The 19,898-nt window shown below is 40.1% G+C and overlaps 1 protein-coding gene and 1 non-coding gene across 2 annotated transcripts; both read left to right on the plus strand.

The window, feature by feature from the left end:
- Window positions 1-4,595: 4,595 nt before the first annotated feature.
- On the plus strand, window positions 4,596-4,698 carry LOC125905442 (U6 spliceosomal RNA). The gene has a single exon (XR_007451659.1). It is a non-coding gene; the product is annotated as a U6 spliceosomal RNA (small nuclear RNA).
- An 11,078-nt stretch (window positions 4,699-15,776) lies between these two features.
- LOC125904793 (uncharacterized) lies at window positions 15,777-19,460 on the plus strand. The gene is made up of 2 exons (XM_049602428.1): window positions 15,777-16,100; window positions 17,088-19,460. The coding sequence occupies exon 2, from the start codon at window positions 17,092-17,094 to the stop codon at window positions 18,883-18,885; it is 1,794 nt and encodes a 597-aa protein (XP_049458385.1). The 5' UTR covers window positions 15,777-16,100; window positions 17,088-17,091; the 3' UTR covers window positions 18,886-19,460.
- The last annotated feature ends 438 nt before the right edge of the window (window positions 19,461-19,898 follow it).

Genomic DNA, 19,898 nt, shown 5'->3' on the forward strand with positions numbered 1-19,898 from the left:
GCGGGTCATCCACCAATCAGCAGTTCCATCCCCGGCTCCCCCAGTCCACATACCGAAGTATCCTTGGGCAAGATACTGAGCCCCAAATTGCTCCCGATGGCTGTTCCATCATTTGATTGAGGGCGTGTGAATAGTTACTGAGTAGCAGGTGGCACCATGTATGGTAGCCTCAGCCACCAGCGTGTGAATGGGTGAATGTGACTCAGTAGTGTAAACAGTGCTTTGAGTGGTCAGAAGACTAGAAAGGCACTATACAAGTGCAGGTCCATTTATCATTTACCAAAGTAATATTACATAACATACATACCTATGATCTGTGTGAAATCAGATCTCATCGCTGTTTTAACCAAACACAGTCATCACACACTGACGTCACACACATACACGACACATTTACGTCACATTATGTTACATGACAAACGTATTTATTTAAAGCCAAAACATGATCTTTTTCCAAATGGAACCACAACCGTTTCACAACATTAACCACACGTTATAACGTGTTTCAGCTGTAGGTCACATAGATAGGCTAAAGGGTGCCCTGCGCATTGCTATAAGACACCAAGGGACATGACATAGCCTTTGTACTTGATAACCTGGAAATGATGATGGAGACACGTTCAGTCTCAAAATGGTGTGCACTGTTGCTATGGTTTTGCGGGTTGAAGGGCATGACTTTTGAAACAGTGTGCAGCGAACTTTAAGGAACGTTTTCTCTCATTTGGTGGTTGTGTCAGAGGTGTTACCCCAACAGCAATAAGTACATCTGTACCTATTGTACATATATTTCACACTTGGTTTGGATATGTAAATATATGTTTCCAATGCCAATAAAGCCCTTTGTGTTGCATTGAACGCCACCTAACTAAAATAAATCAATTTATTTGTCATACAAAATCAGAAAATATGACAAATAAAATGGTATTTCTGTGTGATTCCATAACACAACAGCGTGTTTGACACAACGCCGTAAATAAATGTTTTGCTATGTTTTGTCAGGGCTGAACGCAGCCTGGTTTGGCCATGCAAGATCATAAAGCTTTACAGCAGCAGTAACTGAAAGGGACGAGATGTAGCAGTCAGTTGCTAAGTGCCACATAAAAACTGCACTGTAAACTTCACAACTAGAAAAATACATGGAGCAAGTCTTACTGTAAGCCAGACTACATCTGCTATAGTTCTGGTTAGTTTCCCGCTGAGTATTTGGCATTTGACTTTTTTGAACTTTTGAGGTGTCTATGCAACGGGGCCCCAAATCTTGCTATGCTTTCTGCAGAGACAACAATGAGCCATGAGGTCTGGAATTCAACATCCAACAGAATATATTTTCACCCCCTCTCCCCTTTCTCTGTCTCAAAACGCTTCCATTTTCCCTCAAGCAGAAGCAGACTGTTTTGAGAAATGTGAGCTTGTTATGCTTTATGATTTGCAATCTGGCGTCTTATTGACACGTTGCCTCCTCTGCCACAGGAGAACCTTTCAATAACATACTTCAATGTCCAGTGTAGCCTCGCACGTAAATGGCAAAAGGTTGGTCGAGGCTGTAGATGTGTTTTTCAGGCCTGGCTTTTTTAAAGAGGCTATTCTAGGATGTTTCCAGCTCAGCTCATTCTGGATGACTGGTATTCCCCTCTGTAGATGTGAATCTTGCGCTAAAATTCATCCATAAAGGCAAGCTGCTGCCAAACATTGTAATGACTGCGCTGGTGCCAGGGAAAAGTTGAACATGAACAGTCTCTCAGACAAAGCCAATCTTTTGTTTTTGTGGCCAGAGAAATACCCACATGTACAGTAATGACATTAATTCTCTACTCGCTTATGTTTGTGAAGGAGCGTTTCTTTTTTCAATTCTTGCTGCTAAATTGCTTTTCCCTCTAAACTATGATAATTGTTTCGGACACTTTTTCCAGTCTGGAAACCTTTACTCTGATTGGATGACGAGTTGCCCAAGTGCCCGGTTTCTGCTCTGTTCTGCTGCCATATACATTTTGGGTTGCTGTGATGCCTGGCACCCGGCGTACAGGCCTAGTTGTTTATGTTGGCTATGGGAGGCCTGCCAGCTCGAGGTCCTGGAGCTGTAATGAAACGCTATACTGAATATTTCCCCTCAAAATCAAAACAAAACCGACGTCAATAGCACTTATTAAACATCCAGAAATCCTTCCTCTGCGTTGGTACGCATTGTAGATGTTTGCTTTATTGGCAGCTAGAACTGGCGAACGCATCGCTCACAGAGACATGTTTGTAATGCGTGTGTTGTTTATGATGCACATCTAAACAGTCAGTGTTCTTGCTTCTTCTTCTTTTTTTAGATGGCATCCAGTTTGCAGAGCTTCCAGAGCTCCCTATCTGTTCTGTCTCTCCCTGAGCATCTGTTAGCCATCAGTGAAACACCACTTCAAAAGCTATAAACTGGAATGAATAAATAGTAATCAAAGTATAAAATAGCACGGGGGGAAAAAAGGAACACTTATTTACCATCTTGACAGTGTTTGTAGAATGTATGACTTTTTCGCTATTAAAAAAAACATGAGGAAGTCATTTGTCTTTCTGTGAACAAACGCTATGTTGCATTTGGTGTGTTATTAGTATGTGTGAGTATGACTTTGTGTGACAACATAAAACCAATGCCACAAGGGAATTGAATTGGAAAGCAATTTTATGTTAAAAATTGGGTCTTGTCTCCAATATGTTTTTCTACAGAATACCAATAGATATGTACGGGGATATATTGCATATCCTTATGTAACAATACTATGTATATGTAACAACACTTCTGAGGCCACCACAATGTCTCTGTGCTCTTATATTTCACTTGATAATGTCGTTTTGTTATTGCTCCATAGTTATACTTTTGGTAAACCATAATTGAGTTAAAGTCAGCTGATAGTTTTGACTTCTTTTCATTGGTTTGGGGGCTTGAGGCCTAAGTGTATCCGTCTGCGTTAGTATCCGTGTGCACCCACGCGTGTATTTCTTTTTCTGACCTCGCAAACGCGTGTAGGATGTCTACAATCTGGGAGCCGGATCTGGACCTCCAGCTTCTGCAGGACACCCCGCTCTCATTGAGATCCAAAACGACAGATTATCTCTGGCATTCCACATCTGGAAGCAGTTGAGCGCCGAGGAGCCGCTTCTTCTGAGAAATATACAAATATGTAGGACAAAGTGCACATGAATGGAGGGGATATGACTCCTGACTGTATGCCACTGTATCTAACTATGTCCGGATGGGCTTTGAGGTTTGGGTTAAAAACATTTATTGGGCTTTTCGCTTTATCATTTTAGGAACCATCTACCAACAATATATTTCTATGCTGGTGTTGACACCTCGTCTCCACAAAGCTCTGTGTATGTATGTATGTGTCAACTGGAGGCCCAATCATTTCTATGGGAACCTCTGTGATCTCTGTTTGCAAAACTTCTCCTTTTGTTTTGTTTATTTGGTCCAGAATTTGTCTGTTGAAAATATGAACTTTTGCGGCAGATTCTGGACAAACCATATGTACAGTATGCGACAAGAAGATAGCATAACAATGGTTAGCATCACACAGCTAACTTAACCCAGCAGTTGAGCAGTTTCAGTGTCGGTGTGAGATTAACAGTTCAGTGTTAGATGTGAACCACTGCTGCAGGGCTTATATATAATACATATGATATTAGTAGTGATGAGATCACATTGTTCTGTGGTTGCTCATTGCTAAGTGTCAAAGAAAGCAGGAGGAGGGCCACTCATGGAGAAGGTCCTCCGTGTTAAATGTATTTCCAAAGCTTGTGAACTATTGTAAAATTTTACAACATTTGATAAAAAAGTGTTGTGTATCATAACTTATTCCTGCATTACTGAAATTACATACTTAGCATCAGCAAGAGGGACCTTCTACAACCATATCCATTTCTTAAAGTCATACCTGTTTTATATACATAATTATCAATTTTAACTATGCTTGGTGTGCCTCTGTAATCATCTCTTAGCTCACTTGTTCTTCAATCAGTCTTCCCAGACAAAAGCTATTTAAAGAAAGCAAAGTTAATTGCAGGCTTTCATAAAATAGTCACAGTGTGAAGTCAAGTGAAGAGACAAAATGTTCTGACAGGAACCTCTGTGGTTATTATACATAATAGACCATATTCACAAAGAGACACCTGTGTGAATACCCACACCTACACGTGCACACACACACACACACACACACACACACACACACACACACACAATCATGATGATCATATTCTAGGCATTTGTGGATTCATTAACACCCTCCCATACATGTAAATGTTCGTGCCACGTGCTCCTGCTCTCTGGAGTGTGATGTGTGGCTGAAAGCATTTTTATTTTCATGTGAGATGATTCATGTGAGCACACAGCATAGTAATCACCAGCTAGTTGCTGCGTATCAATCAATTAAGAGAATCTGTCAAAGCTCCATAATGTTTTTAATACGCTGCCTCTTCCACTGGCTGAGTAATTGCTACATAATTACTCAGAGTCATCTCAGGTAGATCTCTACCTGGTTAAGTCAGCGCCAGAATATAAATGCGCAGAAAGTTAGTTTCAGGTGGCTGGTTTGAAAGCAAAGCACTTCTCGAGGGAGCTGCTGCCGCAGTACATATTAAAAAACTGAATTGATAAAGTGATGATTAGCATTACACCTGCAGGAGGAAGAGACTGAAATCAGGAAAGCACTTTATGTGACTGACAGATTTGATTTTTGACTAAGGTAGATCTTAACGTAATGTGTTGAAAGAAGATCATTTCCTTAAGTGTAGGCCAAAGTAAGTAAATGTACTACCAAGCTGTAAAACTACCCAATTAAAGGAGGCTGAAGTGAAGCAAATTTTTAAATATTCTATAGTGCAATTTTTAACTATTTTCATTATGAATTATACTGCTAATTATTTTCTAATAATGGGAAAATTGACAAAAAATGGATGCTGCCACTGATTGCACCATGAACTGCACATTCTTTGCAATCACTATTTGCCCCATCTCAAAGTCCGATTCACAAAAGATATTGTACTAACAAGCGCAAACACGCCCATAAAGTTTTGTATAAACGTGCAATTTGCCCATTTTGGTGTGCCCAATTGCAATTGTCCATGTGTTACTTTTGCAGCAAGAACACAGTAAGCAGAACGATGGCGAAGAGAGAAATAGAAAATTTTCAGACTAAGAGCTACATGTTTTGACGAGGTGCAGAGACACACCTGGCATGATAATGGATTCACCTGGCTACAATCACTCCTGCCATAATTACTGGAGGGTCTGGGAGTTATCAACAACTCTCTGAAGATACTAATAATTTCACTGTAACTGCGTGTGGCTATTGGCGCTGATCTCTGAGAACTGTTTTAGTGAGGCTCATTTGCATAGAAATGTGGCAGTTTGTGCCAAATATATCATATTACCTATTTTAAATATGTGCAAACAGTACAGGAGCACTGGGACACTATTTGCTGAGTGGTGCAGTAGGAGTGAATATCACCCTTTGTGGCTGCGTTGAGAATTGCAATTTCTTCCTGTATTATTTGCAGTAGCCACACAGTCCTTCTGTAAATTCTACCTTGACTGTGATTGAGAAATCAGTAAGAAATGTAAGAAACTCTGAGGAGAAGAAGTTCATTTGAAATATTTTGATGACAGCACACAGCTGTACACACAGGTGAAATAAGTTTAAGCATTAAGCACTTTTGAATGGCTTGTTTGTCCAACGAAAAGTCCAACCTTCAAAGTCAAAGTAATTTAATTTAAGATGCAGAAAAGCAGCAAATTCTGAAAATTTGATAGGTTGAAACCATAAATGTTTTTTTTGGCATTCTTGGGTGCGTTTGTGAATCCAATCTGATGCTCTACACTAAAATGAGAGCGTTTTTGTTCAAAGGAACAATTCTGATTCTGATGAACCAATAAATTCAGTTTTGGCTGACAAAATCTAAAAGCCAAGCCTAAATTACCCGACGTTATCAACATAACACTGCATGCTGAAATATTCAGAGTGAGTGAGTCACAGTCTTCACAATCTAATACGAGAAGGCTTTGCGTGGAGCGATATATTGACATTCAATCCCGCAGTATTTGCCTTTCAAATGAGCCCATTGATGGCATAAAAGTCACAACAGTCACAATCCAGCTGTGCCAGTTGGAAGTGACAATGGCGTGGCTTCTGCTGCGGAGCAAAAAAGCAACAAGCAGGGCTGAATCTTTGAGCCTTTCATACGATCCTGCCTCTTCCATCTGCCTTACTTTTATCATCCGTCTTTCATCTTGTTGTCAACAGATATAGGATTCATCAGGAGGGCGATGATAAACAAATGTCACCCCTTGTCGTCCTGTTTCCAGTGTGTTCAGCCCCAGTAAGCCCCAGTTGGTGTGGCAGATTAATGCTGTCTGGCCTTGTTTGCCGCTGACAGTGGTACCCGCATTCAGGGCCCCTTAGTCTCTCGGCTAATTAAAGTCATTCTTCAGTAATATTCCTAAATCAACTGTTTCCTCTTGCCTATTTGAGACCTAATTGGAAGCATGTGCATTCAACCCAAAGGGCTCCTTTTAACCCCTGACACTTCAAGAATGTGTCTGTTGCGGTCATTGATTTTCCTTTGCTGTTTTCCTTTCTTTATTCTTGCAGCCAAAGAGAACGTGTGACTGTGAGCGTTTGCTGTTTATTTATTATGTGTGTGATGTGTGGACCAGATTGCAGATGTGGTTATGATGCTTTTTAGGGGAGATATCAGCGAAGTGTGCGTCAGCCTATGGATCTCTATGACAACATATAATTGCCAGGCTCCATGGCCGAACCCTGTGCTTCATGCTAAGAAGGTTGAGCTTGGGTCATGTCATCTGTTGAAGGGAGTGATATTTCACCAGAGGAAGCGCCAGAAGAATACAGAATTTGCATGGATCTTTGACAAAGAACATCGAAAGAACAAATACATCTGTCTGCAGAAGATTTGCGACTGAAATGCAAAGTGCGTTTTTTGATTTCACACCAATTTCATCATCATGATAGCGCTTTTACAAATTCTCTCTGACACAGACACTTTGATTAGATACTCCTTGTTTACAACTTTGTCTTCTATGCTACACACATTATTAACACATCCCTGGATGATTAAAGCATCTGAAGATGAAACAATGTTGTTTGTTTGTTAACTTAACTCTGCATTCTGACACTGTATGTCTTAAATGTACTGAAAACTGTGAAACTTTTCTCTAAGAGCACTGTGTGCAATGGAATTAATTGTTTCTGTAAATTATTTTATATTTCTCGGCTGTTAAAGCTCCTTTGTTATTTAAATGTTGTTCTCATTAGACAAACTGTCTTTCGCCTGACTTCAATGTGTGTAACAAAGCAGGCTGCAGCTTCAAGCCCATTACCAACAAAGGCAACGCAGTTAGGACTGGTCTTGCAAACTTCAGACACTCGAGAATACGCTCTTGTCTTTTTACAGCCCTGGACCCGACAAATGTTTTGCCTCTGTCTGCTGCAGTAAACAATGAAAAGACTGGCTGCCTGTGAACTTGCTTTAATCATTAATGTTGCTCCATTTCGGTGAATCTGCAGGTTGTTAAGAGATTTGGCTTCCAAATCTGTTGCGCTTTCTCCCTGCCTCACATAAAAACCACACAACAAAACAGGCGTAAAACTCCATTTGGATGCGAGATAATTTCAAAGACAAATGGTTGTGATATTTTCCAGGGTGTTTATTGGTTGAGTGGAGCGATGGCTGTGACTCACTGAAGCGCCCGAGCTTGTCGTTTTCACGCGGGAAACAAAAACAGGGATTGGAAACAATCAGAGGAGAGAGGCTGCGAGGGAGATTGATTTCTCAGCCACCATTTCTGAGCCATTAAGCTTTACCTATCCTTTTTGCACCTGATCCGCCTCTCCTCACACACCTGCTTCCTTACGGGACATTAGTTGTGTTCAGAAGGGAGATAAGACACACTGCCTCTCAGCCCCTGTTGGTCAATACATCCATCTTGTACCTATAGCTGTGAGCAGCAGGCTACTGTACCTGTGCAAATTACTGTTTACAGGCAGACGGTCATTATTGTTTTGCTCACTGGAGTGTCTTCACACAGCGAAGTGAATCGTACTGCGAGGACAGACAGAAAAACAGAGACATTATTATGGTAAGTGCAAGCAAATGCTGCCTTCTGCCTCTGCACAGGAATATTCAACCAGCAGCGACAAAAGATGTAACTCAAGAGGCTCGGCTTTATCAAAGAACACTGGTGCTTGTGTTGCAGTTGTACCCACAGTGCTCTTGACTTTAGAAAGCATTGATTGTTACTTCGGGTGTATAACACAAGTCCATATTCAAAACCAATACAAACAAAATAAAAATAAAATAAATTGAGAACCACTTTTTAAAAATTGCCCTGCAGTCTTCTCAATTTAGTAAAGGTCAATGCTTTTTCTGATTCAACTCCATGGTTCTTTTGAGGCCACAGTTTGTAGTGTGATTAAGCGGAGGTCTTCAGAGCTCTAAAATACGAAACTGAACAAAAATCTAAAGCTTTCTGAATCCAACGTGGGACCCGAGGACAATCAGACCAGATCCATATAGTAGAACAGAAGATAATTAGACCCAATCCATGAATGTGGTTGATCCAAACTAACCCAGACAGAGAGAGAAAACCAACAACTGACAGAATATATTCCAGCAGGAATATGATCCACAACTGGAGAAAAATGAACAATATCCTCAACCAAAGTTACATGTTTCCCTGATCTTAGCATATAGCTACATGTAGCAGTGCACATGCTGCCAGGGAATAACTATGTGAAGCAGCACCTTCTCCCGTTAAAAGTCAACAACAAAAGCTTCTAAACCAAAATCGTCACAACCGGACACGTTCCAGCGGAAGTAGGATCCAAAACTGGAGAAATATTAACAACATCCTCAACCAAAATTACATGTTTCCCTGATGTTAGCATGTAGCTACATGTAGCAGTGCACTTGCTGCCAGGGAATAACTATGTATAGCAGCACTTTCTCCACTTAAAAGTCAACAATAAAAGCTTCTAAACCAAAACCTTCACAACCAAATGTGTTCTAGCAGGAATATGATCCAAAATCGGGCCGAAAGTAATCTGTAAAAGTAAAGTAACTCTGGCTAGGCTACGTATTGTAAACACTTGCAGTAGTGTGCCTGGAGCAGATGACCATAAAAAGAAAGCTATTCAGACCTGATGGCAGCTTGTCTTGAAAGTAGAAAAATAAAAGTTGGGAAAACAGTATTCAGAACAGTGATAGAAAATAAGGAAAAGCATATTGAATCCTCTTTGAAACAATACTGACATGGCCATAATTAGGCCTACATCGAAAGAATCACGGTAATTGTCCCTCCTGTCAATCCTCAAGTTCTGTAAAAATATTTTAAAAAGTCTGTATAAAGTTCATTTGTGGGTTCAGTCATCTGAGTTAATCAGACTAAATTAAAGTCTGTTTAGTACAGAATACCCTCTTTGTGCTTTCTGGGACAGAAGGTTACACTGGAAGAAACTGACTTAATCTGTCGAACCCAGGCTGCTGGAGCCTCATAGGGATTCAGACAGAGTGTTGTAGTTTTGCTTTTTGATGCTGTCCCTCATCACTTTAATCACAAGCACATTATGAGGAAATCTTTCAATTGCAAGTATGAACAGGAACAACGATTATAGCAACCATAAACTTTTTAATGTACAGTGGTTCAGTTGAATACTGTTTAGAGGCAGACTTGAAGAACTGCACAATTTCCACAGTTCTCCTTGTGATGATGCACCATGTGATCGGAGCTGACAGTGAACCCTCTCTGATCCATCTGGCCCAAATGGATCAGTTAGGTGTGTGCAAATATGCCCTGTACACAAGTGATTGTGGTATAAGTCATATTGACGCACAACCAACTAGACTCAACTTGGCTGCCACATTGGGTCATGCTGACTGGGCACCAAACTGATCTCTGAAGAGCTCTATTGTCAAGTAAACATCACTTAAGTGTCTCTCTATCATGAGTGTCTACTTGTGACCTGTCCTCATTTAGGCTTTAAGTTTCCTACTTATTTGCAACTAAAGTAAAAGTAATTTGCCTTGCCTCTAGAATCCAGCTCTAAAAATACTGACACTCTTATAAGACAAACAAATCCCGCTGAATGCTAAATTTGACTTAGTGTGTAATTGGGATTTTCAGTAGCCGCAATAGTCGCATATGCAAAGCTATCTCATGTGGGCGCAGGAAAAGGTCTCAGAAATCATGATGACATATGCTAATCAAAAATATCCGCAGGACATGTTTTCCTGACAGCACTGCAATCTACAGCCTCAAATATGACCATGAACTTCAACCAACATTTGGCAGTTTAAAAAAAGACTTTATGAGCTTCACCAAATCACAATTTACTGCAGAGCCGTGTTGCTGCATTATAAGGATATTCTGTTGTTTCAGTGCCGGGTGTTTTAGCCAGCTGCCATCAAGCTGAGCTCACTGTGAGTCTAAGAGAGAGGGATGTCTTGTGGTGTCAAAGGTCTTGTGGAGGCGCTTGGCCACAGTGGCCTCTGCTGGGTGGTAAGGGTAGAGCATGCAGGGGTAGAGATCAGTGATTGAAGAGTGGAGGAACGCGGCGGCCGTGATATTTATTCAAGAATGGGCTGATGATCGCTAATTAGCTTAATCCCGTATTAAACGATAATGAATCACACTCAGCCAACTGTCGTGGTGTATTATAATTGACATGGATGGATCCCAACTGCTTACTGGGAGAGGCTGTGGGATGCATCTGTCCTGCCTTTGCACAGCTGCTGGAGAGTGATGACAGCAATGTTTGGCTTTTTAATTGAACTGGAATCTAGTGGTGTTTATGAGATTAAATCAGAAGTCACTTGTGAATGGAGCTCATGAAATTATGGCCGAAATGTTTTTATGACACGGGAATCAAGTATACTCTCTCGTATAGGCTTATCCTGAAGAGCGATGTCCTAATACCTGACATTAATTAGCATTTCTGAGATAACATGCAAAAAGAATAGAGGCTGGGAGCAGCAGGAGAGCTCTCACTGTGTATTACAAAAAGTCAGCCCAGTCGCCAGAAGAAAATGGTGGCATTCCAGGTTTCTGCAAATCACCAATATGTAACATGTACATTGCTAAAGTGTTAACTGGAGGTGGGGAGGATGGTGGATTGTAGTCCACTTCAGGTCACAACAAAATCGGTTGCAATTTAGCGAGTCATTACAGTGTTTACAGCTTTTTTTTAGCCAGCAAATGTGGATGTTTTGCAGCAACACGTCATTTTATCCGCAGGGATAGCACCACAAAAAGTGGTAGTTTTTTTACTGAGACATTGCTGCATACCCAGGGGGAATAGTGCCACAAAAAGCATTTCTTTTTCACGGAAAAATATCTGCATTTCCTGCTGGGATAGCATCACAAAAATCAGTTGTCTACTTTTTTTCTAAGAGGATAGTGCCCTGAAAAGTGGTTGTTTTTTGCTGAGGCATTGCTGCATTTCCAGCGGACATTGTGCCCTTAAAACCAGGTGTTACAAGCTGTTGTCCCTATGAGAAGAGGAAAAGATCACTAGCTGCTAGGCTACTTTATATAATGGAAAATGTCATAGGCTTGTGCTAATAACATTAGCATGTTGTATTTGTGGGGAAAATGTGTCCAGATAAAGACAAGTGTTTGTCTGTGAATGCTGCGAGTTATAGTGAAGCTGATTTGTGTACTTATGTTTGAAATTGTCTCCATGTTTAATGTGTGTTTAATGTGTGGTTTGAATCAACTAAACTTTACAGCACTTCAAAGAAACCTCTGTCGCCGACTAGTGTTTTGGAGGTGTAACTGCAGAGTGACACAGACACACCACCGCAGTATGAATGCTCACAACGGCGTAGACGACGTGCGTGGGCTACATGCGTAGGGGCTGCGCACAACTATAAATCCCACTTAAGAATAACAAGTGGTTTTTGTGCCTACACCCAACCAAACATTATCCTCAGCATTGCTACATAATAGCACACAAATGTAATTAATTCATGGTTTGCAGAAACAAAAGTTAAAAAGTACAAGAATAGAAAAACAGAGAACACACACAAATGTACCGCAAATCTATATAAAAACAACGGTTGTGTTTAAAGGCAAGCTTTAAGACAATGTGGAAACACTTCTCATATTAATAAATCTCAACCACAGACGGAGAGAACAAACGAAACTGGTATTATAAAACTAAACTCTCACAGCAACAAATTACATTTCCTGAGAGCCAAACATGCAGCCTACACATACAGTAAGTGATGTTTTCCCATAAACTACTCTCAAAGACCTCACTAAAGCTATTTTCAGCTTATTTAAAAGTAGCCAAGCTCTGATATAAATCAAGTAATTGCTAACAGAGTCCCCATGATGCAATTTTAGCTATAAGCTTCGAGAAGCAGGGATCGGCCATTAAAGTGGAATAAAATGATACCATTTAATTCGTCTCTATTGAGAGGCCTAATGCCTTCCTAAGTCAAGAGTGTGTGGCGCTGTTTCATGTTTAAAGAAGTGCATTTTACGTGGTAATTGAAAGGCTTTTATGTCACAAAGCGTTTGGGTCCAAAGCTAGTGCTGATGGATTAAGCCTGACTCTGACAGAGCGATATAAAGAGAGGGCATTTTGCAGAGAACACATGAAAGCATTTCTTGGATCTTAAATGATAACTTTAATCTACGAGCCAAATTTTCCACAACAACCTACAGATAGACGGGGCTTATGTGTCATCATTACAGCTTTGGTGGATTGTATTACTGTATTCTCACACAAAAAATGACTTGTGTGCAAGAGTGACAGTTAAATCAAGATGCCTGCATGGAAGTGCTTTTTGGTATGTCATCCTGTTACAGTTCCACATTTAATGGGATTAGAGAGGAAGCTTTTGCTTGGGGGACAACTAAATCTGGAACGAGACGAGGAAAAAAAAGACATTTATCATACTTTAAAATTTGCTTTTCTGTGCTTTAAATCAAATTCTGTTGCTGCGAGACATCTTAATTGTGCTGTTCCTTCTGTCCCCAGTGGAATTTCCTATCAAGTCATTTAAGTATGAAAAAGCATAACCTTTGAATAAATGGCAAAAAAATTCCCATGAGACCAGTGAAGGCTTGAGAGCAGCCAAACCCGCCAACTAACCAGAAAACCAACATCACCCTCCATCACTGCCATATCATGACATCATCCTGCTTCCTCTCTACTGGTGTCCCTGTGGTCTGGACTCCTAATTCTCTGGCTCGAATACTGATGCTCTCAAAAAGGGCCGGGCGACTTAATCCGACGCTGAGAGACAAGAAAATAATAGCGCTGGGTCCTGTTCCTGTCTCTGTCTCTCTGCAGCATGTCAACGTGAATATTCTCCCCGTGAAGAGTGCCGTGATACAACCTGACATTACCAGCTCGGATTGCCCCCAAATTAGATAGAGTTAGTTTGCTTTGGCTGCACTTGCCGCTCCACAAAAACCTGGACACTGTATAAACTCCAGAAATGTCCTTAATGACAGACACATGGCACTGAAATGTGACCCCGAGCGAGAGATAATCACTGTCATTTAGTGTTAGAGCAAATCAGTGTGGGCTATTAACACTAAAACCAGTACAGACCTACACCAGCGGTAAGGGAACAGTTTGGTGAGTACAGGGACAAGAATTTAGACTTTGACTGCATTTCATCATGGTAACATTTCTCCTTGCTTCCATGACTTGCTTCCTTTCCTCCCGTCTTAGTCACGCTCACAGGAGATGCAAGCAGGGAAGGCATGGAAGAGATGGGAGAGAAATCCTTGGTTCCAAAGCCTCAGTCTTAAAGGTCCAGTGTGTAAGATTAAGTGGAATTTAGTGGCATCTAGTGGTGAGAATTCTGAGTTGCAACAAGCTGAAACTTCTCCAGGTTAGAATTCCTTCAGTGTTGATTGTTCAGGAGGTTTTTGCTGGGAGCCCAAATATCTGCAGAGGTCTCTTCCTTCCAAAACAAACCAACCCAATGATTTAAACCAGTAACAGCAAATTAAGCAGTTTCACGTTAAAAAAATCTGCACAGCCGCCAATGCGTAAATGGCTCTATCGAGAGGGTATTCGGTGTGTCTATTTCTGTAGACAAGGACCTGCTCCCTATGTAGATATAATCTGCTCATTCTTTGGTAACGAAAACACAATCATTCTTATTTTCAGGTAATTATACACTAAAGGAAACATACTTATCATATTATATTCCATTTTTGCAATATATCCCCCTAAATCCTACACACTGGACCTTTAGGCAACATAAGTTACCATGACGTGCTGCAGAGCTGCATCAACCATCAAACCAACTTGTATAAATGTCTACAGAACCCTATATTTAAGAACAATTTTAAAACCTTACAGTATCTTTCATAGATTGATCAATAGATAGATAGATAGATAGAAATATAGGAACATCTCTTAAACAAACAATAAATAATGAACAATTATTAGTGGTAATATGAGGCTTTGCTGATTTTATTCATTATTAAATACTCCCTTTAAATCTTCTAATTTATGTATATTATTATATTATATTGCATCTAACCATGTAATTGTGTTCTATTCTGAGAAGATCCCTATGTACGACACTATAACTGAAACCGTTAACGGCTTTAGGTGGGACTATTTTTTGTGGTTTCAAAAGACTTCAAATGATCTGAACTATTCTTTAATAGACCAAAATGATTTATCTAGAAAAAAATGGCAGAGTAATCAATAATTAAAATATATAAAATTGTTACCCAAAGTGAGCGAGTAAGCTAGCTGGTAATGTTTGCCAGTAACTACAGCTAGCTGTGCACACTGAGGGATTATTATCAACATTTCAGGATCCACAAAGTTAAATTTTACCTCCAAATTAGGTGGTTTGGATAATTTGGCAGAAGTGTTTCATGTTTTTTCGACAACTCTTATTTCTTGCCCCTCAAAAATTTGATGTTAGCAATGTAGCCTAATTCTCTGATTCAGGCAACCTGTATCATATAAAAATGTTATCGTTAGGCTACTCATCCAAATATAGGCAAGAGGTATTAAAAAGAAACTAAAGCTGTAATTTATTGGAATTATCCTTATAGTCACCCTTTTTACTGCTGACTAGCCTACAAATAGCCTAATTTTAATGTTAACCAGAGGACAAGCAAAATACCAAGGCCCTGGAACCTGAAAAAATGCTAACAGTGTTAGCATTTCATGACAAAACCATGCAGTCAATCAGTCAGTATTATTTTTAAAACTTGTCTCTTACAATCAAAAAGTTTTTTTTTTGAGTTGTTGACATTTAAAGCCAACATAAGAAAAGATATAGAGCCTAATCATTAACCTAGGGCCAAGTAATTCAGGGTTCTGGCTCCACAGGGAGAAAAAGAGAAAAAGAGGACAGCTGGCAAAAGGCAGCATGGGTAGCTGAGAATTATAGACCCAAGTCTGACTGCTGAAATTGTAACATTTAGCCCTGCTGTGAGAATAAAAAAAGTGAAGTAGCCTTTTCCTAACAGAAGCTGAGAGCGATTCAGTGCACTGTTCACCAAACCCTATATTAGCAACATCATTTTGTACTTTTCATGTTATAAAAAGTTTTTACTCTACGGGTTCACCTCTCATGGATTTTATCCAGCTGTGCTGTAAGAAACACCTGTCACTTCACAGTATTTCTTCCAACATCTCCCATCGACTTCTCCTCATTTTCCCTGCAACTTCCACAGTCGAACCCATGTTTAATGACCCATGCGAGCTCCCTTACTTTTCGTTTCCAGGAAGTAACGTTCGCTACACCCTCAAAACAAAAGCGTACAACGCAGTTTTTTGCCAAATTATGTCACATTTTACAAAATTGCTCCGTAAATTACGTTGTAACACGAGAGACTTTGTATGTGCCGACAGTCCGCGGTCCGGTTAAAGTTTACCACCGATATAATTTGTACTTTATTCTTTCGCTTGAGCCACTTTGCTAACGTTTGTAGCAGGCTGAGGAGTTAGCATAAACAGCTAATGTTGCTGTAACTTCAGGTGGATAAGGGTTCACAGCAAGACTGAGCCAAAGGCGACTTTGAATGTAAAAGTGGAGAGTGTTCATACACAGAGGTGGGTGGATAAGCTAATGGCTACAAAATAATTTACTGTGTTGTGTTTGTACTTTTCTGTGAAAGTTCATAGATATTTATTTACATTAATTAGCACCTGGCAGCTTTCCAGAGAAATAATATCGTATATAGTCGTTCCAAGCAGGTGCAAGTGTAGTAGGTTTAGCACATATTATTCATCGACATTTTCACGTTTCTTTGCAAATCTGATACATACATACATATATATATATATATATGTGTGTGTGTGTATGTATGTATGTATGTATGTATATATATATATATATATATATATATATATATATATATATATATATGTATATATACATACATACATATATATATATATATATATATATATATATGTATGTATGTATATATACATGTATATATATACATATGTATAAATACATAAATATATGTAAATCATGTTTTGTCGGTGAAATTTTTTTAAATATAAGAGAGCAAATGATGTTTTGTGAAGCTTCAGGGCTGAGTTTTGACTTTGTGACCTGCCACCATTGATGTTTGGCAGTCAATTTATCACTAGCAGGTGTGTCAGGTTGCTACCTCTGGTGAGATGGTGGTCTCAGAGATGCCTTTAAAAGGGACAATTTAAAAGATTTTGTCATTTGTAATGCAGCATTTTGCTATTATCATTGGAGCTGCATTAATTGACAATTGACACATGACAGAAAATCAAGTGGAAAAAAGTCTTTTTTTTTTTTTTTTTTTTTGTAAAAATGCCAAACATCCTCTAGGCTATTTTAACCTTTTCCATCTTGGGGATTTGCTTCTCTCTTTCTTGCCAGCTTTTCTAGTAGTAAACTGAATATTTATAGATTTTTTAGTTTCGGTTTGGGGAAACGAGCACTTTGGTTATATGACCTTGTGCTTTAGAAAGTATTGAATATGCATTTTGTCACCGTTATCTTCACCAGTTTGATATATAGCTAATATTTTCCTTTCCTTTATTTCACCCACACAGGACGATGCCTCGCCTGCAGTCTGGTGTTTGGAAGCACTTCACCCCAGCTATCAAAGATGGTAGGGAAACCTTCATGTGCAACTACTGTTTAAAGACATACACAAAGAATGCTACCAAGATGCAGATGCATTTGGACAAATGCAAGGAGTACTCTGTGGTTTTGCAGCAGTCACCAGGCCGAGATGGGAGCTCTTCTGCCTCCATTCCTGTTCCCTCCCTCTCTTTCTTACCATCTGCTTCTCCAGGTGGACAGTTCCTCATTGATTCGGTGGATCAGCGCAGCCAGGCATTTGCAGACGAGTGCCTAGCAAGAGCTGTGTACGCCACTTCGTCGCCCTTAACTCTCGCAGACAATATTTATTGGAAAAGATTTTTCAGCGTGCTCAGGCCTGCTTACTGTCCACCCACCAGAGAGGCCTTGTCCTCTCATCTACTGGACTGCGAGTATGACAGAGTGCAAAGCCAGGTTCATGAGGCCATTGGAAAAGCAGACTGTGTCACCATCATCTGCAGTGGCTGGTCTAATGTAAAAGAAACTGGAACTATCCTTTTTTCTGTCGCAACTCCTGTACCGTTTTTCTACAAATGTACAACGGTAAAGGAGCAGACACACACAAGCACTTATATTGCTGAGGAGCTGAAAGATGTTATAAATGAAGTGGGACCACAAAAAGTGTTTGCTGTTGTCACTGACGACGCCCCAGAAATGATGGTGGCTTGGACTCAAGTAGAAAAGGCATTCCCACACATATCAGCTATTGGCTGCACATCGTGTGGAGTCCAACAGCTCTTCGATGACATAGTTTCAACACCATCTATGAGGGCTGCGTGCAGGAGAGCTGAGCAGGTGGTGAGATATGTCACAGAGCAAAAAATCTTAGCAGAGACCTTTAAATGCTGGCAGACTACAAAGATAAGAAATCACACTGCTAGTGGGACGACATTGACACTGCCTGTTAACTCTGACTGGACTGGTGTGGTTAACATGTTCAACAGCCTCCTGGAGGGTCAGAACACGCTACAAAAGATGGCTGCCTCACCCACACTTAACATTGAAACATCTATCAGGGTCAGGATACAAGATGCTTCATTTTGGAAAGAGTTAAGCAGCAGTCGAAACCTGCTCTACTTGATTGGGAATTACATTGATTACATGAAGAGAGAAGACGCTGTGTTATCCGGTGTAGTTGACATGTTCAGTCAGTTAAGACACCACATTGGAGCTATGCTGTCCAGGTCTGTGCTGCACAGTGCTGAACAGAAAGCCGTCATGGCGTCATTAGACAGGTGTCAGGAGTTTTGCGTAAAGCCCATCCATGCAGCAGCGTATATGCTGGATCCACAGCATGTCGGACAGCAGACACTCTCCGGGGAGCAGATAAACAGCGCTTACTATGTGATTTCCAACCTGTCACACCATCTAAATCTTGATGAGGGTAAAGTGCTTGGCAGCTTCGCCAGATTCTCAGCCAAGCAGGGATTATGGAAGGGTGCCGGGATATGGAGCTCATGCCAGCACGTGTCAGCATCCACCTGGTGGAAAGGGCTGTGTTCCTCTGAGCCGCTGTCCGCTGTGGCCTTTGCTATACTTCAGATCCCACCGACAACAGGTGCCTGCGAGCGCCTGCGGTCACGCTTTTGCAGTACAAAGGTGCAAGGTTCTCTCTCAGCTGACAGGGTGCAAAAACTGGTGGCAGTACAGACAAATCTCAACCTTATAGAGCCAAGTGATTGCGACTATGCTCAGCTAGAGAGTGAGGAAGAGAAGAAAGTATCATTTCAATCTGAGACTCATTAGTAAGACAAAATGAGATATCTGAAGCCATGTAGGGCAGACAGCATGAACTGTGATTCTCATTCCTTGTGAAGGAAATATATTAAGAAATAGCCTTACAAGTCAGCAAAAATACAGACAAATAAATCCGGTTTGTCAGATTAAATGTAAATTTCCTCTGAGATGTCTGAACTTGCACTGTGCTCTTATTCCTCTCTTCACTCCAAGGCCTTGTAAAATAAAAATGAAATGCATAATGAGTGACAGAATCTGATGCCTTATTGTGCTTTAATCATATACAATACAATAGTTATTTTGCACTTCTTCTTCAATTACTGTTTCAACTTAATAAGCACAATATGAAATATTAACAGACTAACAAGAGCTCTTATCTTCTCTTTTAGAGTATGTTGCTAATAAATTCAGTTTCAGTTTATTTTATTTAAGAAGTGACAGTGAAAAATAATTAATGCTGCTGATACAAAAATGCCAGAATTAGCAAAGAGACTATTTTTTTTAATCTGTAGTCCCTTGGCCAAGATGTATCATAAGGCTCCCTAAAATACAACAAAGCAAAAAAACACAAACAAAAAGACAGGGCATACAGCTTGAAGACGTCTTTAAATACATCAGCAAGAGAAAGAAAGAAAGAAAAAAAGACAGTACATGCAATCTTAAGACTGGAAAAAGGTTGTACAATGTTTTAAAGCAGTAGAGGCAGTAGTGACATGCGCAGATATAACAACATTGCAAAAATAGCAGGACATATAACTAGCAGCAGCAGCAGAAAAGACTTCAGTGCTCACACGTGTGTATTAATCATCCATTGTTTTAATTGGTTACTGAAAGATTTATAAGTGTGTAGTTAATGTAATAATTCGGGGAAATATGTTTCTTCACTTTCTTGTTTGTACAGATTGAACAAATGAGAAATAACAGTTAATTTCTGAGCTTTACAGGTGCTGGTAAGGTTATGTTTCCTTCTGACAGAGCCAGGCTAGCCTTTTTGCAGTCTTTTGCTAAGCTAACCAGCTTTG

This window comes from Epinephelus fuscoguttatus, linkage group LG17 (genome assembly GCF_011397635.1).
Source record: "Epinephelus fuscoguttatus linkage group LG17, E.fuscoguttatus.final_Chr_v1".
Classification (NCBI taxonomy): Eukaryota; Metazoa; Chordata; class Actinopteri; order Perciformes; family Serranidae; genus Epinephelus; species Epinephelus fuscoguttatus.

Excerpts from the sequence above, each read along its gene's own strand:
- LOC125904793 (XM_049602428.1), top strand. The coding sequence starts at position 17,092 with ATGCCTCGCCTGCAGTCTGGTGTTTGGAAGCACTTCACCCCAGCTATC.